The sequence below is a fragment of the Amphiura filiformis genome, unplaced genomic scaffold (genome assembly GCF_039555335.1).
Source record: "Amphiura filiformis unplaced genomic scaffold, Afil_fr2py scaffold_198, whole genome shotgun sequence".
Lineage (NCBI taxonomy): Eukaryota > Metazoa > Echinodermata > Ophiuroidea > Amphilepidida > Amphiuridae > Amphiura > Amphiura filiformis.
The window spans coordinates 59,911-78,571 of record NW_027305662.1 but is presented as its reverse complement, the minus strand read 5'-3'; the positions used below and the strand labels follow the sequence as shown (position 1 = coordinate 78,571).

General features: G+C 35.5%; 1 protein-coding gene across 1 annotated transcript in view; it reads left to right on the top strand.

The window, feature by feature from the left end:
• The window catches only part of LOC140145286 (gamma-aminobutyric acid type B receptor subunit 1-like), a 35,518-nt gene extending 17,922 nt beyond the window's left edge, over positions 1-17,596 (top strand). Inside the window, exons 4-8 of the mRNA XM_072167047.1 lie at positions 967-1,068; positions 11,927-12,178; positions 12,656-12,716; positions 16,694-16,771; positions 17,427-17,596. Coding sequence (XP_072023148.1) covers positions 967-1,068; positions 11,927-12,178; positions 12,656-12,716; positions 16,694-16,771; positions 17,427-17,596 — 663 coding nt within the window. The remainder of the gene's footprint in view (positions 1-966; positions 1,069-11,926; positions 12,179-12,655; positions 12,717-16,693; positions 16,772-17,426) is intronic.
• Positions 17,597-18,661: the final 1,065 nt, after the last annotated feature.

Here is an 18,661-nt window from a genome sequence, read left to right as displayed (position 1 = left end):
ATGCATTGTGTTGTGCAATTGTTTATTTCTTGTTTAAAGTCCCTGAAGTGTAATTAAGACCAAAAATATCAATTAGAATGCGTCAAGATATTTATACTACACACTTACAGTGTACATTATGCATGCAAGTTGCTTTACCTTTAACCCTAGAACTACGAAGGCGGTGGTGTACCAACCCACTAAGATTTTTTATTCTTTTTTTTTATTTTTTATAACTAAGTTAATTGTAGATCTATCCATTGCACTCATTTTAGTGATAACATTTTTACCCCATGACCATAAAGGGTTGGATGGGTGGTGAGGCCCACCATTGGTTTCTACTGTAAAATCAATCATTTTCATTTCGCTCTTGTAAAATCATCTCAAGAGCTGCTGACTTTTACTTGTTAGTTAGGTGAAAATAGTAATTTCCTTTTTATATTTAGGAGAAAATTCGGTGTAAATCACATTTGTGTTGGTACCAAATATAACGGTATATGATGTTTGTAATTGAAAAATATTATATTATGGGTGGGGGCTTGCAACAACACCCCCCCTTCGTAGTCCGAGTTGCAAAATATGGCTCAGTCAAAACAATAAACAAAAGCAAAGGCCAGCTAGTTCCTCTTTATCCTTGATACGTCTACGCATCGAAAACTTAATCGCGATTTTGTTGATTGTCACCAAATAGTCACTGGCAAAATTACAGAAACGGTTTCGTCGTTTAATTATGTTATAATGTAACGTGATTACATTCCGACAACAAATGCTGATAATGTCAATCCAAAACTATGGCGAGGGAACCACATTACACGAAATCACCAATTTTTGTGATAAAATTAAACATATATATTATGATGAAAGCATAATCGGGTAGGTTGAAGAGTTTCATTACGGATTTTCCAACATTAATTTAAAAAGAGCTGACTAAATTAAATGATAAAAGTAAATCCAAAATCCTTGTAAAATTAATACCGTTCCTTTCAGACTATGGACCATATGCATAGCTTATTAAAAGAAGCTAATATCACATTGCTGACATCGGAAAGTTTCTTCACCAATCCCAAAAATCAAATCGAAAATATAAAGGTAAGTGAATAATTTCAAAATACTACAAAGACACAAACAAATTGCTTTCCTACAGCATTTGTCAAACGTTCTGATATAAGATATTCTGATCAAGGAAGTGAGAGTTCCCTGTTTTGATCCCGGGTTTTGATATAGGGCGCATTCACAATGTCCTCATTGGGTCATTCATCCAGTTGGAATAAAATACATCCATCTGCTAAACCTGGACATGCTGTGCTATTCTTAACAGGTGATTGCAGGCAGAGGCAGACGCACCCCATAAATCGGCAAAAGTCTGCTTTGGACAAATTGGTCGATTGTATATCTTCATCAATTTATTTTATTTATTTATTTATTTACAACATGTTTACCCAGGGTAGCCCGATTCAGCCGAAGCTGGTCTAACACGGGGCCCTGCAAAATACATAAAAGGAATATAATTATAGAGAATTACAAAGAAGATAATTATACAATTTACAACTTAACCATTATTAAACTTTACATTAAAAGAATATAAATCTCAAATACATTTGTACAGTTTGCAATAATATTAAAACTCACATGCCATTATTAAATTAACATTGATCCATAAAAACATCATATAAAACACATAATAACTCAGTAACATATATATTTCAAGATGTTATTTACATTAAACACTATTTAATTAAAACTGGTGAAAATATACGTTTTTGTAATACCGTTTAAAAGTTTGCACATTTATTGAGTTTCTAATATCATTTTCAATGTTGTTCCATAATTTTACACCACTGTAACTGAACGATGATTTAAAACATTCTAAGTCATATCCATGAATTGAAGGTGGCAAGGCCAACTGACCAGCAGCAGCCTGTCGTGTGTTAACATTGTGAGTTGTACATACATGGTTAAACATTTTTGCAAGATAATGTGGCGCCAGGCCATTAAGAGATTTATAAACCATTAGTGCTTTAAAATACTCATTACGAGTGTGAAGCCGTTCCCAACCAAGAATTCTAAACATGAAATCAGATGAAGTTAAGTTGTTCACGCTCAAAATCACTCTTGCACAGCGTTTATGAAGAACATTAAGTTTGGAACTGTCATCTTTAAAACGACCATACCATGAGATATTGCAATTTTGTACATTGGTTAATATAGGCTGAACAAACGATTTAAAAATAACATTTAATGTATCAATCTCAAGTCTTTGAAAGGTTTCAGACGTCTTAATAGCCCAATCTTACAGAAAACCTTTTGAATAATACTATTAACTTGATCATGCCATTTTAACTGATCATCAACAACAACACCTAGGCATTTTGCCTTTCTTACTCTTTCCAGTTGTTTACCATAAACAAATACAGAAAAATCTTTGTCATTAACATTCCTTAACTTACTCGCAGTTCCAATCAACATAACATTTGTCTTATCAGTGTTCAAAAACAATTTATTAACATTCAACCAATTCATTATTGAATCAAGCTCAGAATACAATTCAGCAGATATATCTTGGGGTCTTTACCACTGACGGAGAGTGTTGTGTCGTCAGCATACATAGATATTTGACCATGGGAAATTACTTTGTTCATACTGTTGATAAATATAAGGAAAAACAATGGACCTAGTATACTGCCCTGGGGGACACCTGTTGAAACAGGGCGTGAGTTTGACATAGTATCTTTAAAACACACTCTCTGGGTGCGGCACGATAAATATGAACTGAACCACTCATGTGCAGTGGCAGAAGCACCCAAATTTTTAAGTTTACTGAGCAATATGTCGTGATTGACGGTGTCGAATGCTTTGCGCAAATCTATAAACGAAACACCAATTATTTTACCAGAATTTATACTATTAGTCAATCATTAACCATATTTAACAAACATGTTTCAGTAGAATGAAAAGGCCTAAACCTGACTGATTTTCATTAATCAGCTTGTTTTCACTTAAATAATCATACAAATGTTTATGAACAGCCTTTTCAATGATTTTGCTCACAACAGGAAGGATGGCAATTGGCCTGAAGTTGTTAATTGACATATCACCACCTTTGTGAAGAGGAACTACTTTAGCTTCTTTCCATCAATCGGGAAACACACCTGTTCTCAAAGACAAATTCATAATGTACACAAGGCTGCTCAAAATAGCAGGTTTGGCCAATTTTAAAATTTTGCTACCAATGTCATCAAGACCAGTGGCCTTTTTCTCACTCATGAGGTCAATTTCTCTACAAATAAATTCACTTGAAATAGATGGTAAATCAAGTACGGGTTTAGAGCAATCGCCAATTGGTTTATCTTCAACATAAACAGATTCATCATTGCAAATAGTACCATTGCTATCAACAAGTTTAGCAGCAACACCTGTAAAGTACTTATTAAAACCATTAGCAATATCATTAACACTTGTACACACCTCGTCATCAATTATAGTGATTGATGAGGGACTAGGAGAAGCTTTGTGAGGCAAAATATCGTTAAGCGCTTTCCACATCTTCTTAGAATCACCAGCATTTTGGGACACACTTTGCTTACAATAAGTTTCTTTTGCTTTACGAATCATTGATGTAACCTCATTTCTACACTGCTTATATTCTTCCCAATCAGAACTAGTATTACTTCTCAAAGCTTTGCGATGTAAATAATCCCTTTTTTACATTTTTTTTTTAATATCTTTGTTTAACCAAGGTGTTGGTGTAGCTTTTACACGCTTAGACTTTTTAGGAATATGTTTATCAACAACTCTTTCAAACATTTCATACCATAACTTTAAAGCATCATTGACGTTACGAAATTTTTCAATCTCATTCCATGGTACACTAGTTAGATCATCAACAAACATTTTCTCATCAAATGATTTAAAACACCGATACTCAATGGATTTATGTTCACCTTTCACTGGTTTACAATTTCTAACTGCATAAATCATGTAATGGTCACTTATTGATGTTTGTATAACACCACAATTACTATATAACTCAGGTTTAGAAGTATAAAATAGATCAATGATTGTTTTGCTATGTGACGTGACCCTTGTTGGTAAACAGATCAATTGCTGTAATTGATGCATTTCAGTGACAAACTTAAGATCATTGACCTCCTTGGTGGATACATTAGGAGAATAATCACAATTAAAATCTCCAAGCACAACAATTTCATTATCAGCTACAGAAGCATTTGATAACATAACAGACAATTTTTCAGAAAACTCAGTATTTTTTCCATTAGGGTTATAGATAGCACACACCAAAATGGGGCTTCTATGGGGCGGTGTTATCTCAGCCCATATACACTCAACACTACCATCAGATAAATCATCTCTTTTCTTATAATTATAAGTATTTCTAATGTGAGAGCGACGCCGCCTCCATCTCTTTTTCTGTCTTTTCTTAAGATGTTAAAACCAGGTAGATGTAACTCACTGTCAACAATACTTTGGTCACAGAGAGTTTCGTTAACGCAAATAATATCGAATACATTACCACACATATGTCGAAACTCATCGATTTTACCGATCAAACTGTGTGTATTAATGTGACCAAATTTTATTCCCTTGGATGGAAAATTAGGAACACTACCATTTTGCAATTGCATATACTCATTTTCATGAACAACATCATGTGCAACTTTTTCTTGTAAATTCCTAATTTCATGGTCAACAACAACAGTTTTTAAATCAAGTGAACTTGATCTTTCGGCACTCTAAACATGGCCAAATCCTCAATGTTTGGCAGTCTTACTTGTAAAACTACTTCTACAATAATTAGCTTTATGACCTAGTTTGTTACATTTATGACAACGGACACGTTCCTCATGATGACAAGAGTCCTTGTTGTGGTTTTTAGACCGCAATTGAAGCATCCGCCATAAGGCCGACTTTCAACAGAGTTTTGTAAGTTTTTACTTCCTCTGCGCGAGTTACGCGGGCGAAATTGACCATTGTCATAATTACGGGAAGATAGTCCACGAGATTCATTGCGATCCCGAGATCGCCGCGATGAACCGTGATTCGGTTGGAAACAAATTATTCTACTATACCAGGTTTCTAATCGGAACAATAGCATAGGCAAATCTTTTGTCCGTTTCGGGTTTTCTGGGACCATGGGACCGGTTAACAAAATTTTGAACTTTTCTGTAGATTAAATTCACAAGATATGGTCAATTCACAATGCAATGCGCCTCCAGCGGTTCCCAAAGCCCGCGTTATATGAATACAACATAGGGCATACCTGGTGTCATAGGGTGTTTCAATGACAAAATAATGATATTACATGCAAATGCACACTACAACAGGAATTTACAATTATAGTGGATCCATTTTCTATCTATTGATCACACGAAGGATTCGTGGAACTGTTGTCAACATTCGCGTGAAATTCCAATGATGGCGATGTCGAGCCTGGAGGTCAAAAATTGATTGGCAAGAGTAACCGCTGGCGGCGCATCGTATTGTGAATCGCGATAATGGTAAAACATACAATCAGCATGAAGTGGGTTGAATTTTTTTCCGACTCTTTCTATTCAGGATTAATTGTTTGATTGTGTTAATAAAACAAGGAGTATTTTTGCAATGCGTTTTTTAGTTAAAGCCATAATGTACGATATTATAATATGACATTGGTTAATTTTTTTCAAACCTGATTTCTTTTTGCATATTTGTAATGTTTACACATGTCCCAACTTGCAGCTTAATGGAATCGGCCAAATTTGTTGTCTTTGAAGGTCAACAGAGCAAAGTTCAAAATTATGACTTTATGTCTTCCCATAGAACTGCATGTTAAATGGCCAAAATAACCAGTCGAGTTTCTTTCACTTTCCCGTGTTATTTCAGCTTTAAATGGACAGCAACACTTTCCGGCAGTTATTACTAATATTATTTTAACATTTTGAATAAAGAATAACAAAATTAAATTTTGACGGAGTTGCTTCGTTTTCCCGTGTATGACGCATCTCCTTCATCATTATTTATCTTATTTGTAATATTTTGTTTGAAAAAGTTTTAACCATATTTCATTATTTAAAAAAAATCATTTTACATTATTATACACACCTGTAGAGAAAAGATGCAAAAAGATCATCATAGGCAATATGTATGAGGACATGGCACGGAGGGTATTTTGTGAGGTAAGAATTGACAGGATTTAATAGTCTTTCGTGCGGGACATGGTACGTTAACGCGTGACGTCATTATCATTTTATGTGACGTAATCAAATATGAAATTTTGCAGCACCAATAAGAATTTATATACGGTACTTCAGTGACAGTCTGACGGCTAATTCTTGTGAAAATACTTGGACACTATTAACGCTGATGTTGTTCTGCATGGCAGGGTTAGTGTTGATGTTAAATTACCACCCAATAACTATAGTGACGCATGGTCCAAAAATCTAAGCATCATTTTGTTTCAACCGAGTCTTAAATTAGCAAGCACAATAAGATTGGTACCACTTTTATATACATTGATTCTGACCTGCGCAAATCGTTAAGTGTGTATTTCCCATTGACATCCAAAATGGCGTAAATCAGTCCTAAATATACATAGGTACGGCGTATATAGGACTGGCAAGCGAGTCTAGTTGCAACCAGCAGTCATTCATTTAACAACTCCGAAACAGCGGGCGAAACAGTCATGTGATCATCCACCTTTACGAAAAAATAATGCTTTGTTTTTTTTGGCATATACTTTTTATTTTATTCATAAGTGGTGAAAGCTGGGCCCGGCCTATAACTTTCGATACATTAATGTTTTTACAGATTTTGTTGGCAGTTGATGAGGGAAGAGTATTATTCTCTCTGAATTGGCCGTATTTTTACGTGTAAGAAAATCAATCGCATTATCGTGTTCAGTTTAGTTTGGGCCCTACTTGACTCATTGGAACGTTCGAAAGGACCCCCCCCCCGCGCGCGACTGTCAAGGTAAAATGAATCAAGTATAGAGGGTTAGATGAAAGAGTGGTAAAGGAAAGAGTGAGAGGACAAAGAGGGAAGCGAGACAGATGAAGGTAAGTGGGCAACGAAGAAGGCAGATGATTGAAATTAATTGAATAAAATGACTGATTAATCTTTCAGAAATTAAGAAGTTCACAAATTTTCACAATGCCATCCGGAGGGTGGCGATGAATTAGCAAATTACATTCTTTCAATGCAGTCATACATCAGCTTGCACTGCTTTTTTCACCTCATGTTTTAGTAGGCCTACATCCTTATAATCTTGGAGCACAAACAACCTAACATCCACATGCAGCTTGTCCAATCATCTTGGTATCTGATCACTCATAATAATAATGCTTTAGAGCAAAATTATTTATTGGTCTTCATGGTCTTATGTATTCCAACATACTCAATGGGTATCGCAATGTTCATATCAGTCGTTCATTTATTTTATATATTAAATTATTGCTATCATATATGAATAGTGAAAGACGGGCGACCGCTAGTTAATTGAATTGTCACACTCAGGAAGTGTTATTACTATTAATAAATAAGTGTTTTTTCACATGAGGAGAAACGTATTTGTTCGAACAATGCCGTTTTATTGTAAGGAAGAGAGAAATTAAGAAACGAAAAGAGGAGTTAATAATACGTATTTTCTATTTGGTTTTAGTTAGACGTAATTGTTAATATAATACAAACACTACTAAGTTGGCATTGACCTCTAATAAAATATGATCGGAAAGATGTATATTGTACTCATGGCATGCATTTAGACACGTCAATTGAATAAACAGATCTTGGGGTTATTTACCCGGTGGGTTCAGTCTTCACTGACAATGTGTACGCATGATGGTTCCAATTAGGGGTACTTTCAAGAAATGTCCGCGGAATTTTCGAGGACAAATTGTTCGCGATTGTTTAAATTAGGGGTATTTTGGAGCAAAATTGTCCTTGAACTGGAAAACAGGGTGTATTTCTAGGACTTTTGTCTGTGTTTTACCGCTGCAGTTTGCGTTTATGTCATCATTTCCCCGTGAAATAGGGGGGCAAATTCAAAAGTGTCCTTTAAATGGTAAAAATAGGGTTAAATAATAAAGAAAAATGTCCTTGATTCCTCGTGATAAGGGGGTGAAATGAAAATGCGTCCTCAAAATGATAAAAATAGGGGAGGTATTTGGGGGCAAATTTTCCTTGATTTCGCGCAAAATAGGGCGTAAAATTGCTGCAAATGTCCTCGATTCCCCGTGAAATAGGGGTCATTTTCAAATCCTGGAACGGTCATACGTCCTACCTTTAAATACAAACTGAACCCACCGGGGTTATTTAATATTTTATGCCATTTGAAAACATTTCTTTGACTTTCGCTTGAAAACAGCAGTGTAATCATTAATCATGATGTTGTTTTACTATTCTTTACGTAATTTGTATTCAATCATTAATTTTACCTTCGCTTGAATAAAACAAAAAGTATAATCAATCATGATGTTGTTCTAATTTTTCTTTTGAGCGTTCCTTTCCTTTGTTCTGTTTACCATATTTACCGAAGTAAATATCACAGAAGTCTCTACCAAGAAAGACCAGATACCTACTGTTGATTCGGAATGAATTAGGAACCCGTTTATTGGTAAACATTTAATGCAATTTAGTTATATGTGCTAAGAATTAAGTTTTTTGTCTTTGTCTGTTAATCATACCCAGGCATACAAGGTAGGCATAACTGGGAAAGGTTATGTATGGATGATGTTAGGCTGGTACGAACATAAATTCTGGGAGAAATCTTTATACGCTGAAGATATCATTGACTGCACATCGGAAGAGATGGAACAAGCAGTTGATGGATATATTAATTTACGCAGACGTTACTGAATGATCCAGCTATAAATACATTGCCAAAATAGTAAGTTGCCATTTGGAAAGGTTTGAGTACTTTGTTAAAAAACCATGTGCTTTCCAATATTGGTGTACAGGACTGGAATTTAATAGTATTTTCAATTGGAGAAGAGGCTACGGAAATTATATTTATTTGTATCAGAAAATATTTATTAACTGTTCTAAATCCAGTGACACCTCATGCATTAATATTTTGGATAGGATTAGGTCAATATTGACCAGAGGGCATGGCTACTAGAGCAGTACGGCCCTGATGTGTGGATTTTTCAAAGAAAAAACTATACCTGTTTAAATGTATTCAAAGGTCCCTAGAAATTATTCAGGTGTCACTAGCTGGTGCTGGAATAGATAATACCTAATTACCTTACCTTACCTTACCTATCCCTGTCCCTTTCTCTAGCTATTGGCTTGGCTTCGCTCCATGACCTCCACCCTGATTTGCTGTCATGTAGTGACTATTGTCTTCCATCCTTAGCACATGACCAATCCATTTCCACCTCCTTCTTTAAATTTACTTATTCACTTGTCAGTTATAGTCACCCTTGCTGTACAACAACATAATAATTTTGTTAGTTGGATTTTGCTTTCTCGTTTGACACCCTTTTCGTGAAAATCGAGCAAGAATTGACCAAGATATGTGCCTCAAACCCCACACCCCAAAATCAAACAATTTTAACGATTCAATTGTGCCTGTTACACTGTGTGCTTTGTTGATCGGCCCGTGGTGCTTGTGTGCAATATAACGGTGCGTTCCCATTGAAAATCGTTGAAATTGCAACTTTTAATTTTGCAGTTTGAGAGTTTGGAGACGCGTATCGTGGTCAATTCTTGTTCAATTTTTACGAACAGAGTGTCAAATGAGAAAGCAAAGTCCAATTAATAAAATGTATATTTCAGAATAATCCAAAATTAGCAGGTTGTTGAACAGTAACGATATACCTGACGAGTTTCTTTTTGTGCCTGGTGTATATCATCCGCAAAGTCCAAATCCTCTAATTTCGTCATAAATTTTCATCTGATTCCTGTGTTATTTCCTCTGTTGTATGTTTCATAATTCAGTCCACCACAATCAAGAAAATAAAGCATATCTCCTTGCTTCCCACCGGTTTTCACCTTGAACCATTCATTCTGACTGCTCACGTTCATCTAATACTGCACACTCACTGTCTTCATACAAGGTCTGGACCATTCTTATTATCTTTGATGGAATTCCATAGCTAGCCATAATTTTCCACAGGCTTTCTCGGTGCACGGAGTCAAAACCTTTTTCAAAGTCTACAATTGTAAGCGATAAGGTTGACTGTCACTTTACGATTTACTCAACAATATTCCGCAAAACAAAAATCTACTCCACTGTACTTCTTCCACTAAAATCCAGTCTGTTCATCACTCAATTTGTAGTCTACTCCATCTCTAATTCTATCAAGTACTCTTCGAAATACTTTGCTTGGTACAGAAGTCAACGTAATGCCTCGCCAATTTCCACATTCTGTGAGGTCCCCTTTCTTTGACAATGAGCCCTGCTTCCATGTTTTGGGTACGTTTTCTTTATCCCAGATTGTGTTAAAGAGGCCTGCAAGCCAGTCTACAGTTGTGTCTATGTCTACTTTCAACAATTCTGCTGTAATTTCATCTTTACCGTTTTTACCATTTTCCGTTTTTCATCTTTCTAATTGCTGCTCTAATATCTGCTTTTGAGATGTGATTATCACTGATGTCCTCGATTACCGTTACTTGGTCATTTAACTCCTCTGATACTGGGTTGGGTGGTAATGGTCTGTTTAGAACTTCTTCAAAATGTTCTCGCCATCTTGTTCTCCTTGTTCTGTTAATATGTTATCAGATTTGTCCTTTACAGCGTTGCTTGTTCTGCCTTTATCATTGCTTACAGTCTTTGTAATGTCATATGATTTCTTCATTTGCCCTGCTGCTTGTTTTGCCCGAGATGCGAGATTATCAGCCCATTCTCGCTTGTCCCTTCTCATACTTTTCTTGACTTCCTTGTCTTTACTCCGGTATTCGTCTTATATGTTCTGTTTGATTCTACTTGACTTTGTCTGTTCAATATCTCTCTTTAGCTTTTTCCTCTCCTCTACTAAATCCCATGATCCCAAAAATAGGCACAAAATTGGCCAAATGTGTAGTACCCCCTTAAGGTCTCCCATGACATTAAGTCATGTTTGTGAATGCTATCTACAGTTGCATGCAATTGGTCATAGAAATTTATTGTCTTTATTCTCTTCATTTGTTTCATTGCTGCGTGCATATACTTGAAAGATTGAGAATTTCAAAAATTTCAAAAATGTCGAAAAGAATCTGGTATAAATGATCCTATCGTTTATTGGTTTCCATTCTATCAATGCCTGCTCTGCCTCCTTCGACAATCATTGTGGCAACTCTTGTGTTGATGTAAATTATCTTCTCTCCCAGAATAAATCACACTTTCTCCTGTGCTCAACTTGACCTTTCCGTGCCCTGTCCATCTACACTCACTTACTCCCAAGACATCAATGTCATATTTTTCCATCTCCTTTGGAAGCTGAGCAGATTTTCCAATGGTGTATAGTGTTTTTACATTCCAACAGTCTATGTTAGTGATTACTTTCGGCCCGGTTAACGACGTAGTCGCCCGCTGGACGTTTGCTTAGGTTACCCTGCTGTATGTGAAGTGTAACAGTACTGTTATCATTTGTTGGCGAATTTGACTCGTGAAATTCCTTCTCAAAATGCCATTTGCATTATCCACAAGCACCAAGTGCGGATTTCAACTGCGTGTGTTCCTCGTTTCTCGCGTCCTCATTACATGAAATAGCTGAAATATGCTTATTATTACATTTGGGATTTAGTTCTGAATATTTTTGGCGGCAGAATATTATTATACTCCTATAAAACTACCCTATTCCTTTAAAACTAGAAAATACCTAGTATGAATATTGAGAACTGGTTATGACTGTACATGCAATATTGGTATTTTATAACATTTATCAGCTTACGTTGAAATCAAACCTCATTGGTTAAAAATGCTTTCCATCATTTTTTATTTTATTATTCTAATATTGTTTCATGATGACAGACATCAACAGAATATGTTAGTCGTTTAAAATTGAAACTAACTCAACCAGAGAATCTCAAATATGACTTCAACCCCTACGGTTCCACCGGTTATGATGGCGCGTGGATTATTGCTTTGATGCTACATGAAGCGGCTCTCGTTCTTGAAGAAAGAAATGCTACTAAACGACTAGAGGATTTTACATATAATGATCCAGAAATGAGGGATTTGTTTTTTAAGCTTCTTGCAGATATTCAATTTGAAGGTGTATCCGTAAGTTGAATTCCTTTTTTTTTTCTTGATTTACACGATCTGATCGATGAGATTTAATCAACATGAAAGAACACCAAACATAATTATTCTAGTGAGACAAACTGCTGACAAAACATTTTCCTAATAAACGTGCGCAGATACATTTGGATACGCTACACCAGATCCGACGTTTTATTTTGAAAAATAATGTTCAACTTTATACAAATAATAAGACGTACTATGGTTTAATAGCAACGGGTAAAATACAATGGTTTGCTGTAAAATACAGTATTATTTGTATAAAGAAAACCTAAGCCAGAGCCATCTTAGACAAGAGTCAGTCTACATCATATGGTTGGAAACTAATATATAGTTCTGCCCATGACAAGCTATGGCACTCTGATCATGCTGATGAAAGCTCGATACGCTTTTTAAAAATTCAAATATAATGATATGAAGGACGCTGTTATATGTTTTATATTTCAATCTATAATTCAGGGACCCGTAAGCTTCATCAATGGAGACCGAATCGGGATAATACAACTTGAGCAGTTGCAAAGTAAGATGTACCATAAACACACAAGAAAGAAATGTAGTGGATAGGTAAGGATGGAATTGGGGGTTGATATGCATAAATACTTTTTGATTTTGTAGCTGGCTGTTTGGAAGGATGGGTTCGACATTCCAATGATTGCTATGTGTTTATGGATTCGCCATTGATGTGGATGGATGCAGAAGGTGAATGCGCCAAATTTGGAGCCCACTTGGCGGTTTTAAGGAAACATGGCGACGTCGTCAACTTTATTGAATCGATCTGGCCTGACCAATCAAGTTCATTATACTGGTAGGTATAATTGTTTCATCATAAATTATATATGCAGAATCTGATAGGCGATTGAAATTGTTGTTAAGAGCGTCTTTTTGAGCATTCCAAGACTTCGTTATGCATAGAGAGAGACGAAACGTCACGAATCGCGTTTGCAACAACATAGTACCGTTTAATTTGATCAATCACAAAAAGACATAATGCTCTGATTTCGGGCTATACATTGATCAATTGTTTGCCATCATGATAAATAATAATGATCATTGCATTGCAATGCATTAGTCAAGAGCCGTATGGTTATTGCAGTTAGGTCAAGAGCCCGCATCTCAACGAATGCATTTGCACAAGCTCCATTATTTCTGAATGCATCAGTTACAATAAAACAATAGGTAAGTTATCGTGTTGATTACTGTATTATTTAGTTTGAACATTTAGGAACAAATATCTTAAATATAATCGCTGTCAGTTGACCTGGTTTAAATCAAAGTTTATGGTAAGGCAATAACGTACATGCAGCAAAAAAAACACTGCATCGAAGTTAATTATATCAACAAAAGTTTGGAAAGTGTTTTCGAGCATTTATATCTTACATTTTTGTGACATATTCATATCATGTTGCATATCAATGGATAGCTACTTTATTCCCCTTTACAATGACACCACATTTGAAGCAATCACCCTTTTAGCGTCTGAGTATATGTCTTGCGAATATAGTGAGGTCTCAAACAGAATGTGCCAAATTGACCATTAGTCTGTGCAATTAACAAGCTGCAATCCCATATCTTCACAATCTGGGACCTAATGCAATCCTCCAAGATGACAAAGCTCACCTCCACAGTGCCAGGGTATAGTCACAGACTACCTACAGAATATGAGAGTAGAGAGAATGGAATTGCCTGACATCAACCCAGACCTTAACCCGATTGTACATACACCTGTGGGACCAGCTTGGTCGTGCTGTGCGAGTAGCCAATGCAACCACGATGAATGACCTGCGACTGAATCCTGGTTGAAGAATGGAATGCCATCCTACAGCAATGTGTGATCAGGCTGGTGAGCAGCATGGGGAGAAGGTGCCTGGCTGATGTGTGGCTGTGTATGGCTTTTCCACCCACTATTGAGGTTAGTGACTACAGTGTAGTGTTGTTTGAGCACAGAATAATGGTCAATCTGACATATTCTGTTTGACACCCCACTACATTCACAAGACATGTACTCAGCCGTGAAAAAGGTGATTGTTTCGAATGTGGTGTCATATAAATATGCTGCAAATAATTTCAGATATAAATGCTTGAAAAAATTTCCAAACTTTTGTTGAGGAGTTTATATCACCATAAAAATATTAATCAACTCACAATTCTATATATAACACATGCTATGTTCATATCAACGGGAATTTTTTATAGCCCTAGTTATTTATACTTTAAATCTACAAGGCTCCGGTGCAATATTACTAGAATCTATAGGCTAATTGTTTAGCGTGCATGTTATCTAGATTCTATTTTTTATCGTGCCGGTTTAAAATAAAATCGCTTTGAAGGGTAGTTTGCAAAATATAATGCATGGGAGGACAAAACATAATGACATACTGCAGTTACTGTCCGTTTTCCTATACACAATACACAGTGCTCTTACCATTGACGCGTAATTTCTACAAATAGTGTATGATAGAAGTATGGGTAATTGCCTAGTTAACGTCGCTGTGTGAAAAATAACCGGCCAATATTAAAAGTACTCTTCTGAAATTCTAAAAAATATAGTTTTGTAACATATCCTAAATTTTTAGCTAATTTAGGTGTTTGGAAATATTCGCACTTTGGTGTTTTAGGAAGGATTTGTAAACGACAGATAACACCAAAAAATATGAAGAAATTATTTCCAAACCGTGTTACGGCCCACAGCCATTATGTTTCTCATTTTCAAGAATGTGGTTAACAATATACACAGTATTGTCTCATTTCGTGAACAAAGGCCACACAGCAATTGTTACCTTTCGTTTGCTTTATAATCGTTCACCCAACTGAAACTATAATACCAGCTCATTGCTCATTACACAGGTAAAACAGACACATGTGTGTGTGGATTTAACCATAGAAGATCTGATGTAACATAGTTTAGCTGTTTTCAATGAGTGTTATCTTGGTTTAATAGCTTTTAATGGGGTTTAAGTCCTGCAAAGGTCGTGGTGAATTCTACTGTAGACATGACTGCATCATGATGAATAGAAATGGGTACTAGAAGTATATTAAATGATAATGCAGTAGTGTTGTCGGTGGTGGCACAAGTACGTTACGAGTTACGTAACCCTTCTTGAAAGAATGCAAAAGCGATGTATTCAAAACGTGTCAACAATCTTTTATACTAACATGTAGGATTGGTCTGCTGCAAAAGCAGAAGAAATGGATTTGGAGTATTGCTAATATGACTGAGGAAGCGACATGGATTCCAAACGGAAGCTCTGCGAAGGAAAATTCTGGACTCCATTGTGTGGCAATGAATAGAGACGGCACATATCAAGCAATGAATTGCAGTGCGTTACTGTCATATATCTGCAAAACTCAGATAGGTAATTCCTGTAAATCTTTGCTAAATATAAAGCAATTCCTAACAGTAACTGAATGGCGCGCTTTTGATATTACATGTCTTACTATTACGATGACTTACAATAGAAAGACCTTGTTCTTTTCAACACATGTTATTTTTAACAATACTTTTTACAGTAACAGAATATGCCATCAAAACTATCATCTTAACTGCAGTATGCCTCAGAGCCCGGGAGGGGGGGGGGGTTCTTGGAAAATATTTGTACGGTGGTGCTGTTGTATCAGTTAAAGCCTTAATGTAGGATTTCCATCGAATTTTAAATACCAAAAACGATGAAAATGCCCCTCAAAACCTTTGAGCATCCCCGTACCTTTGAGCATCCCCGTACACCATTTCTTAGGGAGATCACCCCCGGCCTCAAAGTGTATTACAGTTTATGGTTTGCACATGAAAATCATCAGCAAACATGATTTTGCTGCTCGTTGGTATGTTAACAATAGCAATATTATGCATTACATATCATGTACCCACGGTTGTTTGATGTATATAGAATTGGCTTCATTATTAACTAAATGCAAAATATATATGGCGCTAATTCTTTATTTGCAAGGGTTAGGTGATTAATACTGCTATTAAAACAGCTGGCATAGGTGAAACAAGCAACAAGGAAAGTTTATAAACATATTTGATCAAACAATAAAAGGAATTATTTGTATTAAAAGCTTGAAAGAGTAATTTCCAGTAACTAAATAGCGCCACCAAATTTGTCATTAATAGATACATTTTATATTCGAAAAAGCTTTTAAAAATACTATAAAAGTGAAAATTTTGTGAAAGAGGGAAAATTAAAGTTGAAAATAACTCAAAAGCATTTGTATATATTAGCATGATATAACTTTTAGCTGTTTATACCTAAAATTTGGTTGTACATGATGTTTTGCTTGAAAAACCAATAAATGATCCCATCAAACAACCGCGTACCGTACGTTGGTGTAAATAAATTAGAACAGTTCAATATCAGAAGAATTTAGAGTTCGTCTAATTTTGTAACTTCTTCTTCAACTTCTAAACGCTGGAGATTTTCGGAGGGAAATGTTTTTGATTTTAATTAAACATTTTAAAGTCAACCACGGGCATTTTATGTCATTTTGTTTTTTGTCACTCAGAGTTGACCCATCAGATTGTTGGTTATCATGATATTCGTAAGGACGAACTTCGCTGGGTGTCAAGTCTGACGTGGCAAGGTGAATCAATATTAATTGAAATAATTGTGTCTCCTTTTATTATCACAGTTCCCATCTGTTGAGTATATGATTAATATTTACTAATGCGAGTGAGTGAGATGGCAAGAGTCTTATTTTTTCAATTAACTAACACCTTGCTCTTATAAGAAATGACTCAAGGAAGCCAATAATCACATTTATATTTCCATAGCTCTTGCGGTTCTTGAATTAAAGCCAATAATAAATCAAAACGAAGGTTTTGAGCGGTTTGCCTCCCGTGAAAATCATGCACATGTGGCTGAAATATATCAAGCCTTGGGATCTTTTGTAAAGCCATACCATTCCTCTTGAGTGTCAGCTTTATTAGTCTCAATAGTTGAGCGCAAATACCGCCAGGTCATGTTCCCCTCCGAGAAGAAAATCCAAATTGGGTGGGGTTTTGGCTTTTGAATCCGGTAAATAAGTAAAAAGAATCGAGTTCAAATACAAGAATATAATGAATTTCATATCTCATATACTTTTTTTATTCATCATTGTAGTCTTTCTTTCTTTTTCTTTTTTTTGGTCGATATGTTCTCTTTTATCATATTTATGATTTGTGGTCGTTGTTCAATTTGTTATTCATGCCATTCTTTTTCACAATCCTCTCCCTTTCTACTCTTTCTATTACTTTAAGACAATGAAGTACCACTGGATTATACGCCAGAAATCATCATCACCTACAAGAGAGTCCAAAGTGGTATCCCATCTTACATTTTCTTCATCATGTGCGCTATGGCAATCTCAGGAGGCATCTTGGCACTATCTTTTCTGTCATTCAACGTCAAATTCCGGCAACAAAAGTAAATAGTCTATATCATCACATTAACAGATACGCTTCCAATAGAAGCCAAGTTTTTTTCCTATTTTTTGAATCAATTTATATTTATACAACTGGCAGAAAACAATACTACTATTGTAAGGAACAAACCAAAAGATCGATGACGTTCTATAAACGTAACTAGTTTCATTTCCCGGCCGAACCCCTCCCTCCCTGCCAGAAACGTAATTCTGAAATGTTGAAAATGTTGGGTCATATATTTAAAGGTATAAACGGGGTTTAAACTGGACATATGGTTATCCCTAGTATTGTTTTGGGTGGGTAAATATTAAATAAAGCCTGCATATCAACAAAAATACGCTGATTTTCTTACACATTCTCAAAATTGATATGAAGCCCAATACGGTAGTTTATTCAATTACCTACTACAAGCTTAATTTATAAGTCTAGTGGTTCAGAGCATATCTCAAGGCCAATCCCATGTAGCTATAAAATTAAAAATCAACTCTTATATTGTTACACTACAGATAAAAGCCTTGGTTCCTTCTTTATCTGTTTATTAAAATATACATTTTTGCCTTATACATGTATTACATGTATCTGAAATTAATTTCAGTTCAAAGCACGTCTCAAGGCTAATCTCAGGTAGCTATAATATTAAATATTAATTTTGCTATTGTTACTACAGATAAAAGCTTGGTTCCTTCTTTAGTGAAAAAACACCAAGGTTGACTATAGTTTGATGTTGTCACTGGTTTAACACATAAATACGAACATTGAACAAATAATTATAACCAAATAAAAAATGCACCTCAGAAAGACAAAATTGCGCTTAACTTGTAGCATAGTCAAATTAAGAAAAATAAGGGGTTTAACCCACCACTAATTGCAACAGAATTCATTTAATCACCATTCATATCAGAAAAGCATATTAAATGAAATAGCAAAAGTCCCCGAAAATCAATTTGTGAAACAGCGCCGAATTTGCATTAATGATTAATCCAAAATGGACGCTTATGCAGGGGTGAAATTTCAAAGTTGATCAAATCTTGTTAAAACCCATACCAATTATTATTATTCTCACCATATTT